This window comes from Ctenopharyngodon idella, chromosome 24 (assembly GCF_019924925.1).
Source record: "Ctenopharyngodon idella isolate HZGC_01 chromosome 24, HZGC01, whole genome shotgun sequence".
NCBI classification, from domain to species: domain Eukaryota; kingdom Metazoa; phylum Chordata; class Actinopteri; order Cypriniformes; family Xenocyprididae; genus Ctenopharyngodon; species Ctenopharyngodon idella.
This window is the reverse complement of record NC_067243.1, coordinates 22,565,752-22,593,385: the sequence shown is the minus strand read 5'-3', so window position 1 is coordinate 22,593,385 and position 27,634 is coordinate 22,565,752. Positions and strand designations below refer to the sequence as shown.

At 38.8% G+C, this 27,634-nt stretch overlaps 2 protein-coding genes across 51 annotated transcripts in view; both read left to right on the top strand.

Moving 5' to 3' along the window:
- Positions 1-11,899, top strand: part of LOC127506638 (uncharacterized) — a 55,962-nt gene extending 44,063 nt beyond the window's left edge. The window contains exons 3-5 of the mRNA XM_051883259.1: positions 6,995-7,054; positions 7,355-7,411; positions 11,076-11,899. Of these exons, the coding sequence (XP_051739219.1) occupies positions 6,995-7,054; positions 7,355-7,411; positions 11,076-11,164 (206 nt within the window). The 3' untranslated portion in view covers positions 11,165-11,899. The remainder of the gene's footprint in view (positions 1-6,994; positions 7,055-7,354; positions 7,412-11,075) is intronic.
- LOC127506632 (receptor-type tyrosine-protein phosphatase eta) overlaps positions 1-27,634 on the top strand; it is a 222,914-nt gene that overhangs the window by 144,283 nt on the left and 50,997 nt on the right. The gene's annotated exons all lie outside the window — the stretch shown is intronic.

The window sequence follows — 27,634 nt, the reverse complement described above, 5'->3', positions numbered from 1 at the left end:
ATTGTCTTCACATATTTTAACTTGAACCTCGGGTCCAGGGCAGAGGCCATGTCGAGCAGCTCTTGTGTTGATGAGTTGGTATATTTTCCATTAAAATAGTTCACTATCTTCTTTTTGATGCTTTTGGTAAGATCTGTTTCATCGTCCTGCACTGCCAGTAAAAAAGACACACTTATATAGTTGTCTCCAGAAAGCGCGTTTGTAAATTCAACCAGAGGGCTGAGCGACTTAATGATGGCCTTCAGTACATCAATGTGAGACATCTGACCTTTCTGTCATTTGAAAAAACCTGGGCAATGGCTTTCTGCTGCTTGAGGACCCTGTTGACCATGGCCTGCCTAGATCTCCATCTGGTTGAACATTCGGTCTTCAGAGGGTGTTCAAGCAGATTCAGCTTTTTCTGTGAGTTATAGGTGATCACAGTGGCTACGTTTACATGCACCCAAATAATCCATTTGTAATCGGATTGACGGCTCAATCGGATTGAAAAATGTACATGTAAACACCTTAATCGATCCAATTGAGCTCGATCCAAATGAAATTTCGATCGGATTGGAATGGGTGGTTTATTCCTTTTCTAATCTGATCCAAAAGCAAAAAATTACCATGTAAACACTTAAATCCGACTACTTTCTCAATAGCATTCAGCACTCTCTGGGGCACATGCGCAGTGCAATGTTGACACGCATTACGCAGTGCACAAGTTCGCGTTCACGTCTTTAGCTGTAAAGATGTATGCCAACAGGCAGTGGCGTAGCTGTATCCCTTCGTCATAATATTGGAAATCTTTCCGTTTTAAAACAAGAAGGGGAGCCAATGGATATCACACAAGTAGCAACGTGCAAACTTTGCGCAAGAGTTATGCTGGTGAAAAAGTCTCAAACTCGGTCAGTATTCACTACAGAAATTGAAAGTAAAAAGTGACGGAGCTGTCTGACGCTGCATTAACGGAGCATATTCTCTCAGAGAAGAATTTCAACATAATATGCTGATAACGGTATATAACTATCTTAATTTATTCCATTATTTCTCTTGTGGCCGTACACACCAGTGAAACAAATGAGAAGATTGCCATGCTTTCTTGCCATGCCAAGATTTGATGCTTTTGAAAATATCAGTGGCTATCGTCGATACATGATCATCGTCGATACATGATCATCGTCTGCTGACGCAACTCGGGTTACCACAAGTGTGATTGATATGACGTCACACGTAGAGCGCGTGCGCAAACGTTTTAATCGTAATGTATATAAAACACATATAAACGGTTATTTGAATCAGATTACACTGTTTAGAATACATGTAAACAGATCTGCATTCGGATTCAATTCATTCGGATTGACGAAAATTGGTGCATGTAAACGTGTGTAAGTGTGTAACGTCTCAACATCATCTGTGTTTTTGACATGGGATGAACCAACTGGACTAACCAACTATTTGACTTAACGTATGACCTAAGAATAATTATATTACTAAGTTTTAAATCCTGTAGAACTGTTCCCTGTTCTTATTTCCACCAGAACTCATTTTCATTTTTTTCTTCTTCTTTGTACAAATCATCATTCAAAGTTCCTGTTACAGAGTAAATAGTTAAATGATTTGACTACTAATGTAACCTCCATCTGGGAAGTAGTCGAGGTGTGGATCTAATTGCAGGCTTTAATAATGAAATCCAAAACTCAGAAATACATGAAACATCCAATTTCAAACTCTAAATCCTACTGCATTAGATTTAAACATGTCAACATAAACAGAGATTGTGTTAAACAAGATCTGACAAACAGCTCATGAGGAGGAAGGGTATGAATACACAAAGGATAGAAACTAAACTAAGAGCTGAGAATGATTAGTAACTAAGGTAACCATGATAAACAGGAAATAAACTACAGTAAGCAGAAATACAACCAAGAGTCTGTGAACATATCAAAATAAAAGCCTTTGAATATAAAATAACATATGATTTGTGACATTATCCCCTCACCCCCTTAAATAGCAGTCCTCATGCCAAACAAAGCAAATCAGTTCAGGTGGACATTGCTTGTAGGTGGCAGTAATGGGAGGGAGGGCCAGGGCCATGGAAGGAGAACAAATCACAGCTCTAGGGAAATGAACAATTGGGGCGCTGGAGGGAACGGAGACTGAGGGAGAGCAGGAAGATCGAAGGACCAGGGTGGAGCCAGAAGAACCAAAAACTAAGGCAGAGCTGGGAAATTCGGAAGACTGAGGCAGAGCTGGTGGGACTAAGGAAGGTGGAGTACCTAATTGGAGCCAAAGGACTAGAGAGCCAGGAGATTGATATACCAAGATGGAGCCTGGGGAACAAGGGTCTGCTGTAGTGCCGGAAGGATGGAGGACAACAGTAGAGCCAAGGAATTTTAGAGAAAAGATGGAGTCGTGGGATTGAAGGGCCAAAGCAGAGCCGCAGAATCCAAAATCTTAGGCTAAGTCAAACAAACAGAACCACAGTGACTCTGGTCAAGCCGGTGAAGCAGGAGGTTCTTGGTGAGGTGCCAGAGGAGGAGGATGAGGAAGACTCTGGGAAGGTTGTGTACTAGATGGAAGTGAATGACAATGAGGAGCTATGGATGATCTGAGTGGAACCAAGGAGTCTATCATGCTGGACAGAACTAGTAGAGGATGAGGAGAAATGGCTTGTATAGAATCTGACTACTGAGAACACTTCTATCCAAATAAATGATCTCATTTCTGGAGCACATTTCTGTTTGCGGTTTCAGCTGATCATGTGACCGAGGGGAAACCCAGTAAGACCTCTGTTTGGATGTTTAATCTTAATGAAACTTCTCAACCTTCAGCTACAAAAACCATTGAATATTTACTTGCTTTAAACAGAAAACTGTATAGAAACACCTTAGGATCCCAGGCTTTCTTAACTCTAGTCTAATTACAAATGCTATTTGAATTCCTAATCGGAATTATTTTTTCTTGTGTAACACAGAGCCAAATGTGATTGGGAATCTCAGAGTGTCTGAAGTCATCTGTGTTTCTGTCATGGAATGAACCAATTGGAAATAGATCTTTCTTTAAAGTTAAATGGACTGACAAAACAAAGGAAACTAGTAACACTTCCCATAACATCACTGATCTGACTTCTGGAGTCAATTACACATTCTGCATCACTGCTGTGGCAGCAGATAATTCAACAAAAGGCAATATACAGGTGCTGGTCATATAATTAGAATATCATCAAAAAGTTGATTTATTTCACTAATTCCATTCAAAAAGTGAAACTTGTATATTATATTCATTCATTACACACAGACTGATATATTTCAAATGTTTATTTCTTTTAATTTTGATGATTATAACTGACAACTAAGGAAAATCCCAAATTCAGTATCTCAGAAAATTAGAATATTACTTAAGACCAATAGAAAGAAAGGATTTTTAGAAATCTTGGCCAACTGAAAAGTATGAACAGGAAAAGTATGAGCAAGTTTGCTGAGTTTGCTGGCCAATTAAGAACAGGGATACTATGGTCCTTAAACCAGGTACTGGTAGCTTTGGCACTGTGTGCAGGTGCCAAGTCCTGTTGGAAAATGAAATCTGCATCTCCTTAAAGTTGGTCAGCAGCAGGAAGCATGAAGTGCTCTAAAACTTTCTGGTATACGGCTGTGTTGACCTTGGACCTCAGAAAACACAGTGGACCAACACCAGCAGATGACATGGCACCCCAAACCATCACTGACTGTGGAAACTTTACACTGGACCTCAAGCAACGTGGATTGTGTGCCTCTCCTCTCTTCCTCCAGACTCTGGGACCCTGATTTCCAAAGGAAATGCAAAATATACTTTCATCAGAGAACATAACTTTGGACCACTCAGCAGCAGTCCAGTCCTTTTTGTCTTTAGCCCAGGCGAGACGCTTCTGACGCTGTCTGTTGTTCAAGAGTGGCTTGACACAAGGAATGCAACAGCTGAAACCCATGTCTTGCATACGTCTGTGCGTAGTGGTTCTTGAAGCACTGACTCCAGCTGCAGTCCACTCTTTGTGAATCTCCCCCACATTTTTGAATGGGTTTTGTTTCACAATCCTCTCCAGGGTGCGGTTATCCCTATTGCTTGTACACTTTTTTCTACCACATCTTTTCCTTCCCTTCACCTCTCTATTAATGTGCTTGGACACAGAGCTCTGTGAACAGCCAGCCTCTTTTGCAATGACCTTTTGTGTCTTGCCCTGCATGTGCAAGGTGTCAATGGTCGTCTTTTGGACAACTGTCAAGTCAGCAGTTTTCCCCATGATTGTGTAGCCTACAGAACTAGACTGAGAGACCATTTAAAGGCCTTTGCAGGTGTTTTGAGTTAATTAGCTGATTAGAGTGTGGCACCAGGTGTCTTCAATATTGAACCTTTTCACAATATTCTAATTTTCTGAGATACTGAATTTGGGATTTTCCTTAGTTGTCAGTTATAATCATCAAAATGAAAAGAAATAAACATTTGAAATATATCAGTCTGTGTGTAATGAATGAATATAATATACAAGTTTCACTTTTTGAATGGAATTAGTGAAATAAATAAACTTTTTGATGATATTCTAATTATATGACCAGCACCTGTAAGTTATTGTGATAGATCATGGCCACGAATTAAGAATTCGCTCCTAACAACTTATTAATTTCCTCATTTTAGTTAAAATATGGCCACAATTGTAGTAAATTTACAAAGAAATTAGTCATAGGAACAAATTATTGTTATTTATTTTTTATAGACTATTTTTTTTTTCATCATGCAACTCTATAATATAAAGCATTTCACATGCGCTGCTATTCAGTTTCGCATTTCCCAGACAGCGCACCATCCAATGTAAACGTCTTGCTCGCGTAGAAGATATAATTTGCTTTTCTGTCAGTGTTACGTATTTGAAGAGACAAGGCAGAGAGAGAATCCAAATGCACACACAGTTTTAATAACAAAAGGCAAAAATACAGACACTCCAAACCTGGAAACTGGCAAATAGTCCACACAAAGAAACAGGAACATAAAACAAAGACCACGAAGGAAAGAACAAGACATCCAGGTACCCCGATGGAGACATAAATACAAACAACGACTCATGACCAACAACTAAAACACAAGAGTTTAAAAAGGCAAACTAAAACCAGTAAATGATCAACAGGTGGGAGAAATTAAACCATAATGAGTCCAGGCACAGGATTGTCGGAAATGTAGTTCATAATGGGAGAACAACAAAGTCGGAAGGAGTGCCCTCTGGAGGAACTCATGGGCACTCCAGCTGATGATCGTAACAGTCAGTAGCTTTGGAGTATTGGGAGAAAACATGTCTATTTTAATGCACTTTTAAAGTTTGGATCACATTAAAAATGTAATTTGGACATTCTGTATTATTTGAGCAAAAGATCCAACCCCGTCACCATCACAGCCCTAACAATGTGTGTTTTGCACATGAGGCAAATGCACCACAAATCTACGCACCTTGCTTAATTGACAATTGATAAGTTTTATTGATTAAATTATTATCAACAATTACTCGACCGGCGAAATAAAAAGGAAAATAAATCCAATCACTCAGAGCAGAATCAGTATTTTTTGCCTATACTTTATACTTGAATAGAAGTTCATACTAAGAGCTTGTGAATAAACCTTGTAACTCCAGTGGATCCTCAAACTCAGAAAAACCTTGTACAGTAGCTCCACCCACCTCTATCTCGAATGAAGTGCTGCACACATTTTAGAGACCATCTCTGCTTTTCTTGCGGTGCAAAGGTAAATAAACAACTGGTTCTTTGAATAAGTACAGTGTTTTCTATTTTTCTTAAGTCAAAATTTTTAAATAAAGATGGAAAAGTTTTTTTTTTGGAATGGGTTTTGATTTCAGGGCGTACGACAAATAAAGTAACTATTTCAAAGGGTTAAATAGTTTGTATAAATGCAATATCAGACGAGCAACCGTGCGATATGGCTCTATATCAGCATGGCTGTGATTCAGGCCAAGTGCCGTAGGTAATCACAGCTGTGCTGTTATAGAGCAATATCGTACGGCTGCTCATGTGATATTGCGTTTATACAGCAGTTCGACAGCATACGTGTGTAATTAAATAAGAATCAAAAATGGAGTGTCTTTAAAAATCTCAAGTTGGCAGTTTAATGGATGAGCTCAAGCCTCCGTTACTAATTTTAAAACGTCTCTTTAGAACTAGTAACAAAAGAACTCTTGAGTTGCTTCATTTAAACTTATTGTATTATGTACAGTAGATTATTTTGAGAGAGATCGACTAAACGAGTGCATTACCTGCATCTAGCTGATATTCTTTAGATCAATCCTATATTCATAATCACAAAATCAGTTTGAATGTCAGCTGAGGAAAGCAATATCTTTGTCTTTGCCCTTTAAACATTTAAGGGGATTTCCCATGACAGTGCTAGTCAATGCATGTCAGTTGCATCTTGTAAGATGTTGTTTAAAGTAAAAAAAAAACAAGTTTTAGTGCCAGGTCACGTTGATTAATAAGCCATTTCATGTTGCAATTTTATTGGCTAGTCAGTAGACGTAGGTCGTAGCAGCAAACAAACTGTGAGATGATCATGCAAATTTTTTTTGACACTGTCAGAAAATTATTGGAGGCTGTCTTTGGTAGTAAGACCATGACAACGGCCGTCTTTGAATCTCTCTCACTGTACGACGTAGGACCAACCGTTTAGGATCCACAATCACAGAAATCACCACAATTGCTCTTTTTTTTTTTGTCTGGGATAGCCCAAAATCTTAACAATGTGTACCAGGTATTACACCCCACTGCTGAAATCCACCCGCATTTGGCAGGTGTTAATATCAAGCCCTGATTATATTAAATAATTTATAGTCATTTGTAATGTAATATAAGTTAATATTCTAACAATAATACATTGATTGTAGTACAAAACTTAATTGTATGAACATATGCCCTTGTTAGCTTGTAAATACTATTTAGTAAATGTTTGTGTTTTTATTTCTGTATATGTCCATATATCACAGCCTTCCCTGTAACTACAAGCAGTTCTTCAACTCAAACATCTCCTCAAACACCTGTCACAAGTGAGTATTGTTCATGGACAACTGGGTAAACAATTATTGCTTTATTTCATTCATTTTTATTGCTAATGTAGTATTATGATAATTGCCAAACAGCAGCACTTGAATAAAATTATTAGAGATAGTCAACTGTGACATTTCAGTTGTAAAAACTGTATTATTTACACAGTTGTATTAACTTCTGTTAACTTCTATTAACAGTTCTTGCAATACAGAATTTCATTGCATGCAAAAATGTCCTTTTAAGCATGTCAAAGAATATTACTTAATTTATGTTTTTCTTCATGAATCTAAATATTTTAGCACCCCCTGCCTCTACAAGCTCTTCTGCAACTGAGTCTCAAACATCAGCTGATTCAAGTGAGTATTTTCAGGGCTCGACATTAAGCCTTGTCATGTGCTTGTACTTCAGACAAGTAAATCTGTCATTCACTTGTCAGTGTAAAAAAGTTGCATGGCCAGAAAAAAATTGATTTTTTTGTGGTGTAAATATAATTTATTCTGAAGCAACATTCTCATCAGTGTTTCATCTTTAATTTCAAATTCTTAAATTTGATCAATAAATTCAGTTACAATAATAAGACACTATATGGCTGTTACTAATCAAATGAAATCATTTACACTGAAAAATTACAACAGCATTAAATCATTTTTTGAGGTATTTTTAAATATACAAATAAGAAACGTCGGTGAAACTAAAACGCCAGTAGGTGGTGGCGAGTGACCGTATTAATGAGTCATTTATTCAAACGATTTGTTCAAACAGCTGATTCATTCAAGAATGAGGCAGTTGTTTATGAATGGGTCATTAAATCTTTGACTCAACTGATTCATTTAAAGTGCTGAATCATTCATTAAAGGGTTAGTTCACCCAAAAATGAAATTACTGTCATTAAATACTCACCCTCATGTCGTCTCAAACCTTTGTTTATCTTCGGAACACAAATTAAGATATTTTTGATAAAATCAGAGGGTTTCTCCTCCTCTGCTCCCGTGGATGTCACTGACTTGCTGTCTACAAAGCTTAATGTTGTCCGTCATATACACATAGCGAGCATGGCGGAAAATATAAGAGTGCATCCAGCTTTCAGAGCCAATGTGTGGGTGCACTTTAGTTTTAGGGAGTAATGAATTAGATAAAATAAATGTAATGCTGTTTGTAAGCTAAACTCATGAAATATTTTGAGTTCTCAAAATATAGTAGACACTTGAAAACAACTTTTGAGTTGATTACAGTAAGTTATTGTGATAGATCGTGGCCACGAATTAAGAATTCGCTCCTAACAATTTATTAATTTCCTCATTTTAGTTAAAATATGGCCACAATTGTAGTAAATTTATTTTTAAGGGAACAAATTAATGAAATATGTACAAAGAAATTAGTCATAGGAACAAATTATTATGTATTTTTTATAGACTATTTTTTTTCATCATGCAATTCTATAATATAGAGCATTCACATGCACTGCTATTCGGTTTCGCATTTCCTAGGCAGCGCACCATCCAATGTAAACGTCTTGCTCGCGTAGAAGATATAATTCGCTTTTCTGTCAGTGTTACGTATTTGAAGAGACAAGACAGAGAGAGAATCCAAATGCACAGTTTTAATAACAAAAGGCAAAAATACAGACACTCCAAACCTGGAAACTGGCAAATAGTCCACACAAAGAAACAGGAACATAAAACAAAGACCACGAAGGAAAGAACAAGACATCCAGGTACCCCGATGGAGACATAAATACAAACAACGACTCATGACCCACGACTAAAACACAAGAGTTTAAATAAGTAATCTAAAACCAGTAAATGATCATGTAGGAAGTGGGTGTTGTCAGCCCACTCCCTGGACGTGTTATGGTCCAAGATGGATTAATAAAAATGATGACCCAACTCGCAACGCAGTAATGCAAAAAAAAAAAAAAGTGATGTTTTATTTATATAGAGGTGTGCAGTATATACAAGTGAGTCCAAAATTGTACAAAATAATCAACTCTTCCACCGGCAAAAACATAAATAAAAAAAAAAAAAAAAAAAAAAAAAAAAAATACTAACTCGTATCCACATTACGCGGTTTTACAGAGAAAAATAACAGGTTGAATCGTTTGCGGCACTAGACTTGCACACTCACACATCGGCCTACCAAAAGACCCTGAATGAATCTTCAGACACTCTTTTATACTGTTGGCTCCTCCCCTGTTAGAGTCAATCATTTACGAAAACCAGGGGGAGTATTAAATTTTACGGTGCTCAAGTCAACTCGCACCAAAAATCCACATCAAACATAAATAAACCCATAAAATGCGTATCATCATCACATAATATTCTTTAAAGACATAAATTAACATAAACATAACAACATTTCCCACATCACACAACACATAGTATCCTCCGTTCTGGGTGGCGCCATTATTGCGGAGACGTGACAGAGCGCTATAAATAGCCCTCGAAACCACCAATCACGTTTAATCTCCATCTCTTCCGCACCCGGATTCACTCAACACATATCGACTAACAAGTAATTATCCTTGAATGTATATGTATGCGTGTGTATGCAAGGTGCGTTTATTATAGGGGCAATGAGTACGCTGTGTTTGAACTAACAAGTGCTATGAGTCTCGTGTGCACCCGGACCATAGCGGTAATAGGAGAGGAGCGGCAAATTAGAATGTGTGTGTGCGCGTGTCAGAGCCAGTGCCATACTGCCGACAGATCAGGTCTCAATCTTTACAGATCAACAGGTGGGAGAAATTAAACCATAATGAGTCCAGGCACAGGATTGTGGGAAATGTAGTTCATAATGGGAGAACAACAAAGTCGGAAGGAGTGCCCTCTGGAGGAACTCATGGGCACTCCAGCTGATGAGCGTGACAGTATTGGGAGAAAACATTTCTATTTTAATGCACTTTTAAAGTTTGGATCACATTAAAAATGTAATTTGGACATTCTGTATTATTTGAGCAAAAGATCCAACCCCGTCACCGTCACAGCCCTAACAACGTGTGTTTTGCACATGAGGCAAATGCACCACAAATCTACGCACCTTGCTTAATTGACAATTGATAAGTTTTATTGATTAAATTATTATCAACAATTACTCGACCGGCGAAATAAAAAGGAAAATAAATCCAATCACTCAGAGCAGAATCAGTATTTTTTTTTTTTTTGCCTATACTTTATACTTGAATAGAAGTTTATACTAAGAGCTTGTGAATAAACCTTGTAAACTCAGACTCAGAAAAACCTTGTACAGTAGCTCCACCCACCTCTATCTCGAATGAAGTGCTGCACACATTTTAGAGACCGTCTCTGCTTTTCTTGCGGTGCAAAGGTAAATAAACAACTGGTTCTTTGAATAAGTACAGCGTTTTCTATTTTTCCTAAGTCAAAATGTTTAAATAAAGATGGAAAACTTTTTTTTTTTTTTGGAATGGGTTTTGATTTCAGGGCGTACGACAAATAAAGTAACTATTTCAAAGGGTTAAATAGTTTGTATAAATGCAATATCAAACGAGCAGCCGTGCGATATGGCTCTATATCAGCATGGCTGTGATTCAGGCCAAGTGCCGTAGGTAATCACAGCTGTGCTGTTATAGAGCAATATCGTACGGCTGCTCATGTGATATTGCGTTTATACAGCAGTTCGACGGCATACGTGTGTAATTAAATAAGAATCAAAAATGGAGTGTCTTTAAAAATCTCAAGTTGGCAGTTTAATGGATGAGCTCAAGCCTCCGTTACTAATTTTAAAACGTCTCTTTAGAACTAGTAACAAAAGAACTCTTGAGTTGCTTCATTTAAGCTTATTGTATTATGTACAGTAGATTATTTTGAGAGAGATCGACTAAACGAGTGCATTACCTGCATCTAGCTATAAAATAACTATGTAATATAAGTTAATATTCTAACAATAATACATTGATTGTAGTACAAAACTTAATTGTATAAACAAATGCCCTTGTTAGCTTGTAAATACTATTTAGTAAATGTTTGTGTTTTTATTTCTGTATATGTCCATATATCACAGCCTTCCCTGTAACTACAAGCAGTTCTTCAACTCAAACATCTCCGCAAACACCTGTCACAAGTGAGTATTGTTCATGGACAACTGGGTAAACAATTATTGCTTTATTTCATTCATTTTTATTGCTAATGTAGTATTATGATAATTGCCAAACAGCAGCACTTGAATAAAATTATTAGAGATAGTCAACTGTGACATTTCAGTTGTAAAAATTGTATTATTTACACAGTTGTCAAGTCAAGTCACCTTTATTTATATAGCGCTTTTTACAATGTAGATTGTGTCAAAGCAGCTTTACATTGATAACTGGTACATTATTTGGCTGCACAGCAGCTCTTAAAAGAATAGTGTCAATGCAGGCAGATCAAAGCACTGTTGAATATCAAATGTCAAGTCAAATGTCAAGTGTCCCCAACTAAGCAAGCCAAAGGCAACAGCGGCAAGGAACCCAAACTCCATCAGGTGACATCAGGTGGCAGACAAGTGGCAAATAGGTGTTTAAATGGAGAAAAAAACCTTGGGAGAAACCAGGCTTAGTCGGGGGGCCAGTTCTCCTCTGGCCAACAGTGCTTTGTTACGATTCAGGTAGCTATCATAAGTCCGACAGGATCGCAACATTCAAAGTATTTATTCCAGTTCCATCCAATTGAGGATTGTATTCATCACGGCTGTTGAGGAACTGTGTCGTGGCTGTCGTGTCGATGAGGCCCTCAGAGTGGATGATCTAGTTGACTCAATCTCTGCTGATACTTCAGGGCTGCGTTGTGGTTGTGTCAAGGCGCAGGTCCTTGGTCTCACCTGGATACGGCCTGGATCCGGTTGACTACGGTGAACCTCGGGATAACCAGAAAGACTAATATTAGCGTAGATGCCATTCTTCTTCTGATGTAACGAGTACATCAGGTGTTATAGGAAGTGTTCCCGGTTCCGGCTGACCTAATTTATGCAGCCTAATAATCCTTTAACACATTTGAAAATATAAATTGGTAATGTGTTATGTGTATGCCAGGTTAAAGAAATGTGTTTTTAGTCTAGATTTAAACTGACAGAGTGTGTCTGCTTCCCGAACAATGCTAGGAAGATTGTTCCAGAGTTTAGGTGCCAAATAGGAGAAGGATCTACCGCCTGCGGTTGATTTTGATATTCTAGGTATTATCAGCTGGCCTGAATTCTGAGATCGCAATAGATGTGAAGGACTATAATGAATTAGGAGCTCGCTCAGGTACTGGGGAGCTAAACCATTTAGTGCTTTGTAAGTAATTAGCAAGATTTTAAAATCTATACGATGTTTAACAGGAAGCCAATGCAGTGTTGACAGAACTGGGCTAATATGGTCATACTTCCTAGTTCTAGTAAGAACTCTAGCTGCTGCATTTTGTACGAGCTGTAGTTTATTTATCAGGCGAGCAGAACAACCACCCAGTAGAGCGTTACAGTAATCTAGCCTTGAGGTCATGAACGCATGAACTAACTGTTCTGCATTTTTCATTGAGAGCATATGTCGTAGTTTAGATATATTTTTAAGATGGAAGAATGCGGTTTTACAGATGCTAGTAACATGGCCTTCAAATGAAAGATTGGTATCAAAGAGCACACCCAGGTTCCTAAGAGACGACGAAGACTTAACAGAGCAGCCATCAAGTGTTAGACAGTATTCTAGGTTATTACGTGAAGAAGTTTTTGGTCCAAAAATTAGAATCTCTGTTTTTTCTGAATTTAGAAGTAGGAAATTACTGGTCATCCAATTTTTTATATCAGCTATGCATTCTATTAATTTTGTGAATTGGTAAGTTTCGTCAGGGCGCGAAGAAATATAGAGCTGAGTATCATCAGCGTAACAGTGAAAACTAACGCCATGCTTCCTAATGATATCTCCCAAGGGTAGCATGTACAGAGTGAACAGCAACGGTCCTAGTACTGAGCCTTGCGGTACTCCATATTGAACTTGTGATCGATATGACATCTCTTCGTTTACTACTACAGACTGATAACGGTCAGATAAGTATGATTTGAACCATGACAATGCAATTCCACTAATGCCAACATAATTTTCGAGTCTATTTAAAAGAATATTGTGATCAATAGTGTCAAATGCAGCACTAAGATCCAGTAACACTAATAGAGAGATACAACCACGATCTGATGATAAGAGCAAATCATTAGTAACTCTAATGAGAGCAGTCTCAGTACTATGGTACGGTCTAAATCCTGACTGGAAATCCTCACAGATACTATTTCTTTCTAAAAAGGAACATAGTTGTGATGATACTACCTTTTCTAGTATTTTTGACAGAAAAGTGAGATTTGAGATCGGCCTGTAATTGACTAATTCTCTAGGATCAAGTTGTGGTTTTTTAATAAGAGGTTTAATAATAGCCAGTTTAAAAGTTTTCGGTACGTATCCTAGTGATAAAGATGAATTGACGATATTAAGAAGAGGATCTATAACCTCTGGAAGCATTTCTTTCAATAGCTTAGTCGGTATAGGGTCTAACATACATGTTGTTGATTTTGATGATTTAACAAGTTTAGACAATTCTTCCTCTACTAAAGCAGTAAATGAACTGAATTTTTCCTCAGAGACACTACAATGCACTATCTGACGTGATACTGTAATAGACGGTTGCATGGTTATAATTTTTTCTCTAATATTATCAATCTTGCAAGTAAAGAAGTTCATAAAGTCATTACTGCTGTGCTCTTTGGAAACATCAGAAGTTGAAGCTTTATTTCTTGTTAATTTAGCCACTGTATCAAATAAATACCTAGGGTTGTTTATTTTCTTCTAAAAGTTTTGAAAAATAAGCAGATCTAGCAGATTTTAAGGCCTTTCTGTACTCAACCATTCTCTCTCTCCACGAAATGCGAAATACTTCTAGTTTTGTTTTCTTCCAGCTGCGCTCCATTTTTCTGGCTGCTAACTTTAGGGCCCGAGTGTGCTCATTGTACCATGGCATTGGATTAATTTCCTTAATCTTTTTTTAAGCGCAAAGGAGCAACTGAGTCTAATGTGCTGGAAAAGACAGAGGCAATAGTTTCTGTTACAACATCGAGGTCTTCTAAGCTTTCTGGTATGCTAAGGCGATGAAACTGATCAGGAAGATTATTTATAAAGCGATCTTTAGTGGTAGAAGTGATGGTTCTACCATATTTATGGCATGGAGGCAGTTTAGCCGCCTTGACTAAATGTAGTATACACGAGACTAGATAATGATCTGAGATGTCGTCACTCTGCTGCAGAATTTCAACAGCATCAATATCGATTCCATGTGACAATATTAGATCTAAAGTATGATTACGACAATGAGTGGGTCCTGACACATGTTGTCTAACACCAATAGAGTTTAGAATATCTGCAAATGCCAATCCTAATGCGTCTTTCTTATTATCTACATGGATATTAAAATCACCAACAACAAGGACTTTATCTGCAGCCAATACTAACTCCGACAGAAAATCAGCAAATTCTTTGATAAAGTCTGTATGGTGTCCTGGTGGCCTGTATACAGTAGCCAGCACAAATGTCAACCTACATAATGTTACGTAAAGTACCATCACTTCGAAGGAATTATATTTGAAAGACTTTTGACTAATACTGTAAATATTACTATAGATTACAGCAACACCTCCCCCTTTGCCTTTCTGACAGGCATTGTGTCGATAATCATAACCTTGAGGACTAGACTCATTTAAAGTAATGTAATCATCCGGTTTTAGCCAAGTTTCTGTCAAACACAGCACATCTAGATTATTATCTTTGATAATATCATTAACAATAAGTGATTTTGAAGAAAGGGATCTAATATTTAACAACCCGAGTTTTATCATTTGTTTAGCATTATTATCTCTATTTTTTATTTGTTGAACATCAATTAAATTTTTACCATTAAATGAGTTTGGAAGTTTTTTGTTTTTACTAATTCGGGGTACAGACACAGTCTCTATTTGAAAATATCTAGGTGAGAGTTTCTATGTGTTGGGAGTTATCTGAATTTTCTGACTTCTGTAACGTGAGGCAGCTAGCAGACGGTCGGTTTAGCCAGTCTGTCTGCTTCCTGACTTGGGCCCCAGTTTGTCATGTTTTTTAGTTCTAAGACTATGTGCCATATTACTAGAGAGAAGAGCAGCACCATCCCGGGAGGGATGAATACCATCTCTTTTCAACAGGTCAGGTCTGCCCCAAAAACTTTTCCAATTGTCTATGAAACCTATATTATTTTGCGGACACCACTTAGACAGCCAGCCATTGAGTGATGATAATCTGCTAACTATCTCATCACTCCGACGAACAGGAAGGGGGCCAGAGCAAATTACTTCTCCTGACATTGTACTTGCGTTCACACACCTCTTTAATGTTAATTTTAGTGATCTCCGACTGGCGAAGTCGAACATCATTAGTGCCGACATAAATAATAATCTTAGAGTATTTACGATTAGCATTAGCCAGCACTTTTAAATTTGCTTTGATGTCAGGTGCTCTGGCTCCCGGCAAACATGTGACTATGGTGGCTGGTGTCTCTATTTTCACGTTCCGTGTAATAGAATCGCCAATAACTAGGGCACTTTCAACAGGATTCTCAGTGGGTGTATCACTGAGTGGGGAGAACCTGTTTGATGTTCTTATTGGAACGGAAGAGTGGTGTTTTCCGCGGCTAGGCCGCCTCACCGTTACCCAAGTGCCCTGCTGCGCGGGCTCTACTGCCGGAACCGAACAATGTACAGAGTTCACTAAGCTAGTCGCATCCAAAACAGTATCTGAAGCCCTTGCATTCTTACTATCCTCGATTAAAGTTTGGATGCGTGTCTCTAATTCTGAGATTCTCTCTGTCAGCCTGACTATTTCCCTACATTTATGACATGTAAATCCCTCGTCGCTGACAGAGAGAGCTATGGTAAATATGTGGCAAATGGAACAGGTAGCAATGCTGGGAGAGGATGACATGACTCACCGTGTTTGTAGACTGATCCGACTTACCACAGCTGTTTGAAGAACGCGTTGTATTAAGTTGTATTAACTTCTGTTAACTTCTATTAACAGTTCTTGCAATACAGAATTTCATTGCATGCAAAAATGTCCTTTTAAGCATGTCAAAGAATATTGCTTAATTTATGTTTTTCTTCATGAATCTAAATATTTTAGCACCCCCTGCCTCTACAAGGCTCTTCTGCAACTGAGTCTCAAACATCAGCTGATTCAAGTGAGTATTTTCAGGGCTCGACATTAAGCCTTGTCATGTGCTTGTACTTCAGACAAGTAAATCTGTCATTCACTTATCAGTGTAAAAAAGTTGCATGTCCAAAAAAAATTTGATTTTTTTGTGGTGTAAATATAATTTATTCTGAAGCAACATTCTCATCAGTGTTTCATCTTTAATTTCAAATTCTTAAATTTGATCAATAAATTCAGTTACAATAATAAGACACTATAGGGCTGTTACCAATCAAATGAAATCATTTACACTGAAAAATTACAACTGCATTAAATCATTTTTTGAGGTATTTTTTAAATATACAAATAAGAAACGTTGGTGAAACTAAAACGGCGGTAGGTGGTGGCGAGTGACCGTATTAATGAGTCATTTATTCAAACGATTTGTTCAAACAGCTGATTCATTCAAGAATGAGGCAGTTGTTTATGAATGGGTCATTAAATCTTTGACTCAACTGATTCATTTAAAGTGCTGACCATCTCTGATTTTCTTGCGGTGCAAAGGTAATAAACAACTGGTTCTTTGAATAAGTACAGCGTTTTCTATTTTTCTTAAGTCAAAATTTTTAAATAAAGATGGAAAAGTTTTTGTTTGGAATGGGTTTTGATTTCAGGGCGTACGACAAATAAAGTAACTATTTCAAAGGGTTAAATAGTTTGTATAAATGCAATATCAGACGAGCAGCCGTGCGATATGGCTCTATATCAGCATGGCTGTGATTCAGGCCAAGTGCCGTAGGTAATCACAGCTGTGCTGTTATAGAGCAATATCGTATGGCTGCTCATGTGATATTGCGTTTATACAACAGTTCGACGGCACACGTGTGTAAAAAAAATAAGAATCAAAAATGGAGTGTCTTTAAAAATCTCAAGTTGACAGTTTAATGGATGAGCTCAAGCCTCCGTTACTAATTTTAAAACGTCACTTTAGAACTAGTAACAAAAGAACTCTGAGTTGCTTCATTTAAGCTTATTGTATTATGTACAGTAGATTATTTTGAGAGAGATCGACTAAACGTGCACTACCTGCATCTAGCTGATATTCTTTAGATCAATCCTATATTCATAATCACAAAATCAGTTTGAATGTCAGCTGAGGAAAGCAATATCTTTGTCTTTGTCCTTTTAACATTTAAGGGGATTTCCCATGACAGCGCTAGTCAATACATGTCAGTTGCATCTTTTAAGATGTTGTTTAAAGTAAAAAAACAAGTTTTAGTGCCAGGTCACATTGATCGGTACGCCATTTCATGTTGCATTTTTATTGGCTAGTCAGTAGACGAACAGCAAACAAACTGAGATGATCATGCTAAATTTCTGACACTGTCAGAAAATTATCGGAGGCTGTCTTTGAACCTCTCTCACTGTACGATGTAGGACCAGTGTTTAGGATCCACAATAACAGAAATCACCACAATTGCTCATCTTTTGTCTGGGATAGCCCAAAATCTTAAATATGTACCAGGTATTACACCCCACTGCTGAAATCCACCCACATATGGCGGGTGTTAATGTAAAGCCCTGATTATATTATATAAATTAGTCATTTGTAATGTAATACAAGTTAATATTCTAACAATAATACATTGATTGTAGTATAAAACTTAATTGTATGAACATATGCCCTTGTTAGCTTGTAAATACTATTTAGTAAATGTTTGTGTTTTTATTTCTGTATGTCCATATGTCACAGCCTTCCCTGTAACTACAAACATTTCTTCAACTCAAACATCTCCTCAAACACCTGTCAATTATGACATTTCAGTTGGAAAAATTGTATTATTTACCCAGTTGTATAAACTTCTGTTAACTTCTGTTAACAGTTCTTGCAATACAAAATTTCATTTGCATGCAAAAATGTCCTTTTAAGCATGTCAGTGAATATTACTTAAGTTATGTTTTTCTTTATATTTCTAAATATTTTAGCACCCCCTGCCTCTACAAGCTCTTCTACATCAGCTCATTCAAGTGATTATTTTCAGGGCTCGACATTAAGTATTGTCATGTGCTTGTCCTTTGGATAAGTAAATTGGCCATTCACTTGTCCGTGTAAAAAAGTTGCTTGTCCGGAAAAAATTGGATTTTTTTGTGGTGTAAATATAATTTATTCTAAAGCAACATTCTCATCAGTGTTCAATCAGCTTTGACATATTTAAATCTGCATATTTGTGATATTTACCTCAAGGGCATTTCTTACCTTTATAAAGGGCATTTTTTCCCCTAATCTTATTAAATGTATGTTTCATCTTTCATTTCAAATTCTTAAATTTGATCAATAAATTCAATTACAATAATAAGGCACTATAGGGCTGTTACCAATCAAATGATAATATAATTTACACTGAAAAAATTACAAGTGCATTAAATAATTTGAGGTATTTTTTGAATATACAGATAAGAAACATTGGTGAAACTAAAACATCAGTAGGTGGCAGCAATTGACCGTATTAATGAGTCATTTATTTATGATTTGTTCAAACAGCTGATTCATTTAAGAATAAGGCAGTTGTTTATGAATGGGTCATTGAATCTTTGACTCATCCGATTCGTTTAAAACACTAAAACATTTATTTTAACATTTTATCAACGAAAGACGGCTGAGTGTTACTGTAAGATGCGCTTTCGTTCTGCTTTGATTTTTTTAAAAAACTATTTTAGTTGCTGAAATAGAACAAAAACAGTCAATATTGCATCTAAAATGTAAGTGACTTAATATTAACTACTTTTTAATACAGTTTTATTGAACTGTAGTATGAAATCAGGTATCAATTCAGGAAAACAGCACTCTTGGTCGTGTGAAGTTGCTTAACTGTATCATATGTTATAAATATAAAAACTCCACATTTTGAATTTTTGCTTCCATATGTTAACTGAGTTTCTTTGTGTGTGCTGTGGGCGTACCTTAATTTTTTTACATTACACCCCAACTGCTGAAATCCACCCGCATTTGGCGGGTGTTAATATCAAGCCCCGATTATAATATATAAATTATAATGATTTGTAATGTAATATAATACATTGATTGTAATACGGAACTTAATTGTATGAACATATGCCCTTGTTATTTTGTAAATACTATTTAGTAAATGTTTGTGTTTTTTTTTTTCTTTATACGTCCATATCACAGCCTTCCTTGTAACTACAAGCAGTTCTTCAACTCAAACATCTCCTCAAACACCTGTCACAAGTGAGTATTGTTCATGGACAACTGTATAAACAATTATAGCTTTATTTCATTAATTTTTATTGCTAATGTGGTATTATGATAATTGACAAACACCAGCACTTAAAATTATTAGAGATAGTCAATTATCTGCTACTAGCAAATCCTGTATTTGAATGTTGAGCTGCAAGCTCATTGGCTGCTGATGCAAAAGCAAGCAATCAGCTGCGCTATGTAGACAACGATGTGATTGGTAGCAAATGGAGTTAAGGACCTATGAGCTTGCGCCATGTAGAGTTTCATGACAGAATGTCTGGGGTTACTTGTTTCCTGAAAAAGCGGGAATGAGGTGCTGTCCTCACTGCGCTATGGGAAAACATCTTTGTTTGACCGGTTGTGAAGTATGTGTGGCAAACACGCCAAGAATTTGGCTTAAAATAACCTCTGACGATAACATCATTGGATTGCACATTCATTAGAGGCTATAAATAGACACGAAACAGGTGTACCTTCAGGTTATCCCTTTTTCTAAAGAGACGTCTGGACACGCCCTCAGTGTGACAATGCAGTGCATCATCTCTTTCTCACTTTTTCAGGGAACAGGGTTACAATCAAGTAACTCAAGAAGTTCCCTTTCATCTACTCTCAATGCTGTGCTCATAGTGATATGGGAAAAAGAATACTAATGCCGCCACACTAGCCAGGTTTCCATTACAGATTTGTGCAAAACTTTAGCAATATTTTCTAAATGTCAATAAAAAATGGCTTCTGGAAGCCCTTCTCCCTCATATATGCTTCACTGGGTGCTTCCTCATTTCTTCGCTCCTCCAGCCTTTGACCTGGAAACCGATCAAAGAAAATCTTGAAGGCCATTTTAATTCTATAAATGCCATTTCAATTCTATAAATGTACCGCGAGGAGGTGAGGAACGAGGAGTGAGGAAGCTTCCTGAGGAGCTATGAGCAAGGATGCACAGGTGCATAGACATCTAATACTATTAGTTTCTATTATATTAATTATTAATATTGTTAATAGATTAAAACTATTAGTAGTAGATGTCAAACATTAATAACATAACTAAGGGTTGAGCATAGCTGATGACGCTTTGAAGTGACGCTCGAGGGACCAAGAATATTCCAATATACAAATAAGATTTCCTTTGATAACCCCGTCCTCGTTTTCTTTTCTTGCATCTTCCCGTTGCATCTATGGGGGATGAAGCTGAGGCACGAGGACAGAGATGCATAAATAAGGAAAAGCACCCTCTGTCTCGTCTTCTGTACAAACATACTGTGCTATCTTTAAAGAAGTTTTGCATAATATTCCTTTTTAGAATTGCCTGAAAAACCACCTCATGCGAGTGTAGGGAACAGCACATTCCAGGGCCCAGTTTATGGCCGGGCCCCTCTCTGTCTGTATCAGCAGACTAAGTTTAGCTACATTTTGATTGGATCTTGGTGGACTAACACAAACGAACTGTCCAAAGCCATCAGATAAAGATGTAAGGACAACATCCAGACACCTCTTAGTGGGCAAGAAGAAGACCTCTTGTACCAAGCCTGGGAAGGACAGGACTTCTCATTGGTCCACATGCAGTTTCTGCCCTTCACCCATCTAGAGACTGCTTCCTAAGGTTGGCCAGAGACTGCCATAAAAATTCCTCAGGACCTTAGCAGCAGTGGGTGAAACAAAGAGATATCACAGTTATCCATCCAAATCCATTTATAACTATGTTTGGAAAACTTTAAACTGATGCAAACTACACACTTCCATTTCATACTTATTCACAGAAATAAGTATTCTCATTTGTAGTGCAACATCTGACACAAATTCAGCTGTTAATGAATGCATGACAGTTCAATCTTTTTCCATCATGTTTAGTCTCTATTTGTTTAGAATATTGCCAATGGTATTCTGGTGGTGGTTTGGAAAGTGAGAAATGCATTGGTAAACTTTGAAGACATTGTAAAGACTTTCAACTTTGTGCTTTATGCAAATGAGTTCCACAGGGGAAAGAAGGGTGGGCCACACTGTGTGTGTCCCCTCTGATGCCAGCAGCCAATCACAGCACTCAAATGAAGAAGCGCCAAATTGCAATCTCATCCTCATCGGAAAGGGATAAAGGTACCCTTTCAACAGACACTCCTTGTTCTGAGTCTGCCCTTCAAAGGGGAAAGACATAACAGATATACGTTCTGAGTCCTGGCTTGAGAAGCTGAGACACTAACAGATACAACCCCACTCTGAGTCTGTCCTGTAAGGGGATAGACACTAACAGATAAACACCATTCTGAGTCTCTGGTTTGTCCAGAGAGGAGACAACAGATCCCACGATCTGAGTCTACAGCTTGTGAGGCAGCAACAAAGACGACCACGTTCTGAGCCTCCAGCCTGTGAGGAAAGAGACATTAACAAACACTACGTTCAGAGTTTCCATCCAGCGAGACAGTAATGACATTTGTAACAAGGTTAAGCTCAGGAGAGCAAACCTTCACTCCAAGGTACCTTCGTCTGCGTGTTCCAGATTTTAGGACCCTTTGGTGCTCCAGGAGATCAGCATCCCACAGAGCTTCGTGTTCAAGACTGTTGAAACAGATTCTGGCTCCTCTCCCTACTGCATTGTCACCCAGCACAACCAGTGGAAGACGTCACCGTCATCGGACTCAACCACGTGGAACTTAAATAAAGAAAATATATTTCCCTATATATGAATGATCAATATATTACATGATTTAACAGTATATTTGAAAATATACAGAAAAATATATTGCGTAAATATATTACAGTATATTGAATAATACATAAGGAATTGCCGCTTTTCATATATTGAAAAATATGTGATAATATATTTACTAATATATCATAATGTATGTAATTTTATATTCAGTAATATACTTCATAATATATATGCATAATATATTGCAGATATATTTACTCATGCAGTATAAACACATATAGTACAATATATTATGGAACACATTTCTTATATTTTATAATAATTTACATTTTAAATGTTCCGTATTTTCAAGTTAGTTAACAAAAGCACACCTGCACGTACTAAAACTTCTACCAAAGAGACGATCACTGTGCTATAGCGTGCACAGCCGTTACTTTTTAAATAAAGTTATTATAGTCTTAATGGTGTTCAGCCAATCATCAACCTAACCACAGGCTCTACTCTTCAGCACAATGGTAACCCCAATAACTCACACATACCAGAAAAGCTTTTAAATTCCAAAATAATACAACTTTAAACACTAACAGATCTCCCCCTATATCAATATTGAGCAAAACACAGGAAATAGCACTTAATTTTAACATTTACTCTCCTTTAACAGTCAGAAGCAAAGCATGCTGGGAACTAGAAGTCTGTTGTAACCACTGATTGTAACTCATTCCATGAATGTGTGTATATATGTGTGTACAATACATTCACATTTATATGGGAACATGTATGTGCAATATATGTACACAATAAAGGATAAGACTTTATGAATGTAATGCTATTTTTGTCTTCATTTATAAATATTTTATATGTATCAATATATAGCCATACATGGTCAATGCATATATTGCAGTATATTGAAAAATATAAGCACTAGTTTCCCATATATGGAAATGTATTATGTAATATATCGCATTATATTTTGCAGTATATTCCCATATATTTTTGTTCCGTAAGGGAAACCTCGTCAATCAGAGCATGGCAAGCCAAAATGGCTGCCACAAATACTCTGAGAGTAGCAGAACATGTGCCTGCTGACAACTTTTCCTGCAGAAACTCCAGCACTGAAACAATCTGCCAGTGAACTGGGTCTGCACAACGTGTAGTGCAACACCTTTCAAAAACATGCCATTTAAGGGCATACATTCTTCTAGTGGAGGGAGCCCTGGCACTCAGAATAGTCTCTACTACATCAGCTGGAAGTCCAACATTTCTTAGCTGGTCCCCCTCAGGGGCCAAACATGGAGGTTCCAAAGCTTTGGCCGGGAATGGAATATCGTCCCCTGTGCCTGAGGCAGAAAGTTAGGAATCGCCCAAGGCGAGCTGTCGGGGAGGGATATTAGATCTGAGAACCAAACTCTGGTCAGCCAACAAGGCACTATCAGCAAGAGACAGGACCCTTGTTGATGGACCTGTTGACGGAAGCGTCTGTAATTAGCACCAACGACAACACATGCATAGAGTGGGACCCAAGGTGAGGAACCGGGGTCTGAACCACACAGAAAGGGTTCTAAGCCCGCTGCGCTTAACCCTTACCATAAACATTTTAGAAAGTGCACAAAGCATTCAGCATGTGTGTTTTCCATAAACATGGATTTTAGAAAAAGCACAAATCACTTGGTGTGTGCCCTTACCCTTTTTTGCCTCTGGGGATCGGACCTTGGATGAAATCGCCTGGCTCTGAACCACAACTGAAACAGTCACATGTGCGGAAGGCCCAAAGGTAACACTGTGGATATAGCTGCCGTAAGACCTAGAATTCTTTGAAAGTTATGGAAATTTCGTGACCTAGCCTAATATCGCTCAGGGTGTTTAAGATGCATCAACACATGTGGGGGACAGTTGTGCCCGCATGGTGACCAAGTCCCATGCAACCCCTAAATACGTTGTCCTCTGCACAGGAGAGAGAACGCTTTTCTTGGTGCTGAGTCTCAACCCCAGAGATACAAGATGAGCGAGGACGACATCCTGATGTTGAAGCACAAGCTCTTGAGACTGGACTAAAATCAGCCAGTCATCTATGTAATTTAAAATGCGGATGCCCTGGAGTCACAACTGAGCCAGAGCTGCATCCATGCATTTTTTAGTATGTGTGGGGTGACAAGGCTAGGCTGAATGGAAGAACCTGATATTGGTAAGCTTCGCTCCTAAAAGCGAACCTCAAGGAACTTCCTGCATTGTGGTAGAATTTCTATATGAAAACAGGCATTCTTGAGATCAATTGTGACAAACCAATCTTTATGTTGGATCTGAGACACAATCATCTTGATCATTAGCACCTTGAACTTGTACGTTCTGAGAGAACGGTTCAGACCATGGAGATCTAACTTTTTTTAAGCGACTATAAATCAGACAATATTAATACAAGCATCTAACTTCTCAAATCAGATGAGTAAATAATTTAATTCCTCAAAATGAAATGCAACCAAATATCAACCAGACAAGTTAAAACAGTCTGGATGAAAGGCTGAATATAGTTATTTTAATATTAGAATAGTTTCAACAAAGAATCTTAAAATGATAGCTTGCAAAGACACAATTTGTTTGCACAAGATCATATGAATAAGAGAGAAAGGGAATCTCCCATCTGCTCAGTTCCTTCTGCATATATAAATGCGGACCTGTAATCTGTTCGTTGCCCCGGCAAACATGAGATAAGAGCCACTAGATTCTTTATTGAAAAGAGAACCTACGTCCTCAGCCTTACGTCCTTCAGCAGCAGACAGAAGGATTTTGCAATCTGGAGAGAGAACAAGAGAAAAGGAAAGGACCTGTCTCCCACTCCTTAGCCAGATCGACTTGCGAACCCTACAATCTTTATGTGAGAGCTTGCCCCTGAAAATATGCGAGACAAGTGCAAAGCATTATAATGGAGAACAACATCTCGGTTACAAAGGTAACCCTCATTTCCTGAAGGAGGGAACGGGGATGTACATCGGACAGACCGACGAATAGGAATCTCGCTAGAGGGGCCAATCTGCTTCGAGTGTAACTAAAACGAGCCAATGCATATTGGCATGCAATCATATGCAGCAGCTGCTCACCTTGCAGCGTGGGTATTTAATGAGCAGCAGGTGTGTTGCATCTTCAGGTTTTCGCTGAGGAGCCGAACAGGTTAGGCGGCAGCATCAGCGGGGTACAGCAACTGTGGCGACGGGACATACGTCTCCATTCCCTCCTTCAGGGAACGAGGGTTACCTTTGTAACCATTCCCATTCAGTCGGTCACGTTCGATGTACCTCGGACAGACTGACGAATAGGAATCCCTACCAAAGCGCCACAGGAGCTTCTAGCGCTCTGTTGCTAGCCTCCTGTACCCCCTTGCCCAAGGACGGTGGGACAGGGCTAACACAGAGAGTGTCGATCACTGCTGTTCCCCAAAAAACCCACTCAGTGAGACTATTGGATAACACTGGGAAAGCGTACCCTTTCACTGGAAAGGAACACTGCGGAAGCCACATCCTTCCCCGAAATAGTTATGTGGAAGAGTACATATGGACTAACCCCGTAGGGCTGTACTAAATATGGAAGAACTGGGGTGACTCCAACCCGATGAGAGGTGGGTTCTCCCAGAGGAAAAGACACGGGCTTCGTTTAGGAGCAACCGTGGAATACACATATGGGATCCCCGTAGGGCCACACATATGGAACCCAGCCTAAATCCGGTTTTCAAGGATTCAACGGAGTATAGGCCTGGCGCCAGATGCTCCGCTACGTCCGGCTGCCGAAGGGTAATCAGAGGACTCAACAGGGTCTGCCTTGCAGGAACTCTCTGGAGCAATAAGCGCATGAAGCGCAGCAAGCCGACACTAGGCATGGGCCGGTTACTGGTTTCAAGGTATACCACGGTTTGAAAACGTCACAGTTTCAAAACCACAAAATTTTTCTGTGATACCGTTCCTGCGGTATGAGCTGTTTATGTCGTGTCAAAGACACTAAGTGCAGGAATCCTCCAGGCTGTGTGCAGCGTAGTGAGTAACACGATCCCTCCCCCTCCGTTGGTGCGAGCAGTCAGTCAGTCAGTCACCTGTGTGTGTGTGTGTGTGTGTGTGTGTGTTCTTGTGTGTATATATAATTAAAAAAATAATTCAATTTCTTTTCGAATTATTGTTGAGCTGCAGGTTTAGGCTCACTTAAATGACTGCATTTATTTTATTTATATAATTTTAATTTAATTAAGAAGAATTAAATTATTTATTTTAATTATTTAATCTAAAATACATTTTACTACTTTTCCAAATATTCTATGTTGCTTAGAAATATATTGTGTTCAAAGGAAAAAAGTTGTTTTTTACCTCGACATTCTAAAATAACACATTTTAGAGCTGTAATTGCAATACTGTGATACCGTGAAACCGTGATATTTTTGCTTAAGGTTATCATACCGTCAAAATCTCATACCGGCCCATGCCTAGCCGACACTAAGCTGGGGCCTCTCCGTGCCTCTGACCGGTTGAGGTGAGAACACGGGAGGAGACCGGCTCGACACGAAAGCTATAGAATCTAGCGAATGTGTTAGGTGTCGCCCAGCCCGCAGCTCTACAAATATCTGTCAGTGAGGCGCCACGAGCCAGCGCCCAGGAGGATGCAACACCTCTCATAGAGTAAGCATGCAACCTGAGCGTGCCTTGTGCTTGGTAAGCCAAGGCGATGGTGCCCACTATCCAGTGGGCCATCCTCTGCTTGGAGATAGCCTTTCCCTTCTGCTGGCCTCTGTAACAGGCAAAGAGCAGGTCTGAGGTCCTGAGGCTTTGAGTTCTGTCAATGTACAGTTGCAAAGCGCAGACTGGACAGAGCAAAGCCAGGGCTGGGTCTGCCTCCTCCGGGGGCAGCGTTTGCAGGCTCACTACCTGGTCCCTGAAGGGAGTGGTAGGAATCTTGGGCACATAGCCACCACGTGGCCGGCACCCGGCCTGAACTCTAGGCATGATTCGTCGACGGAAAATGCCTGCAGGTCCCCTACCCTCTTGATGGAGGCCAATGCAACCAGCAGTAAAGTCTTCATAGACAGAATCTTTAAGTCTGCTAACTGCAAGGGCTCAAAGGGAGCATTCTGGAGTGCTCGAAGCACCAGAGCAAGGTCCCAGGAAGGTATGGAGTGGGGTCAAGGAGGACTTAACCGTCTCGCCCCCCTGAGGAATCTGACGTCCGGGTCATGCTTACCAACAGACTTGCAGTCGATGTGGTTGTGGTATGCGGATATTGCTGCAGCATGAACTTTGAGGGTGGAGGGAGACAGTCTACGCTCCAACGCTTGCTGCAAAAAGGAAAGCACGACTGATTGAACATTTTCAGGGGTTTTCTCGGCAAGAAGAACACCACTCAACGAACAGGTGAAACGCATATTTGCAAAGGCCCCGGGGCCAGCTGTGTGCCAGTGCATTTGTACCGAGCGTTCCCTTGGACAGGGAGTAAAACAGCTTGCAGTGGGAGGTTTCTGGGGAGGCAAACAGGTCTACCTGAGC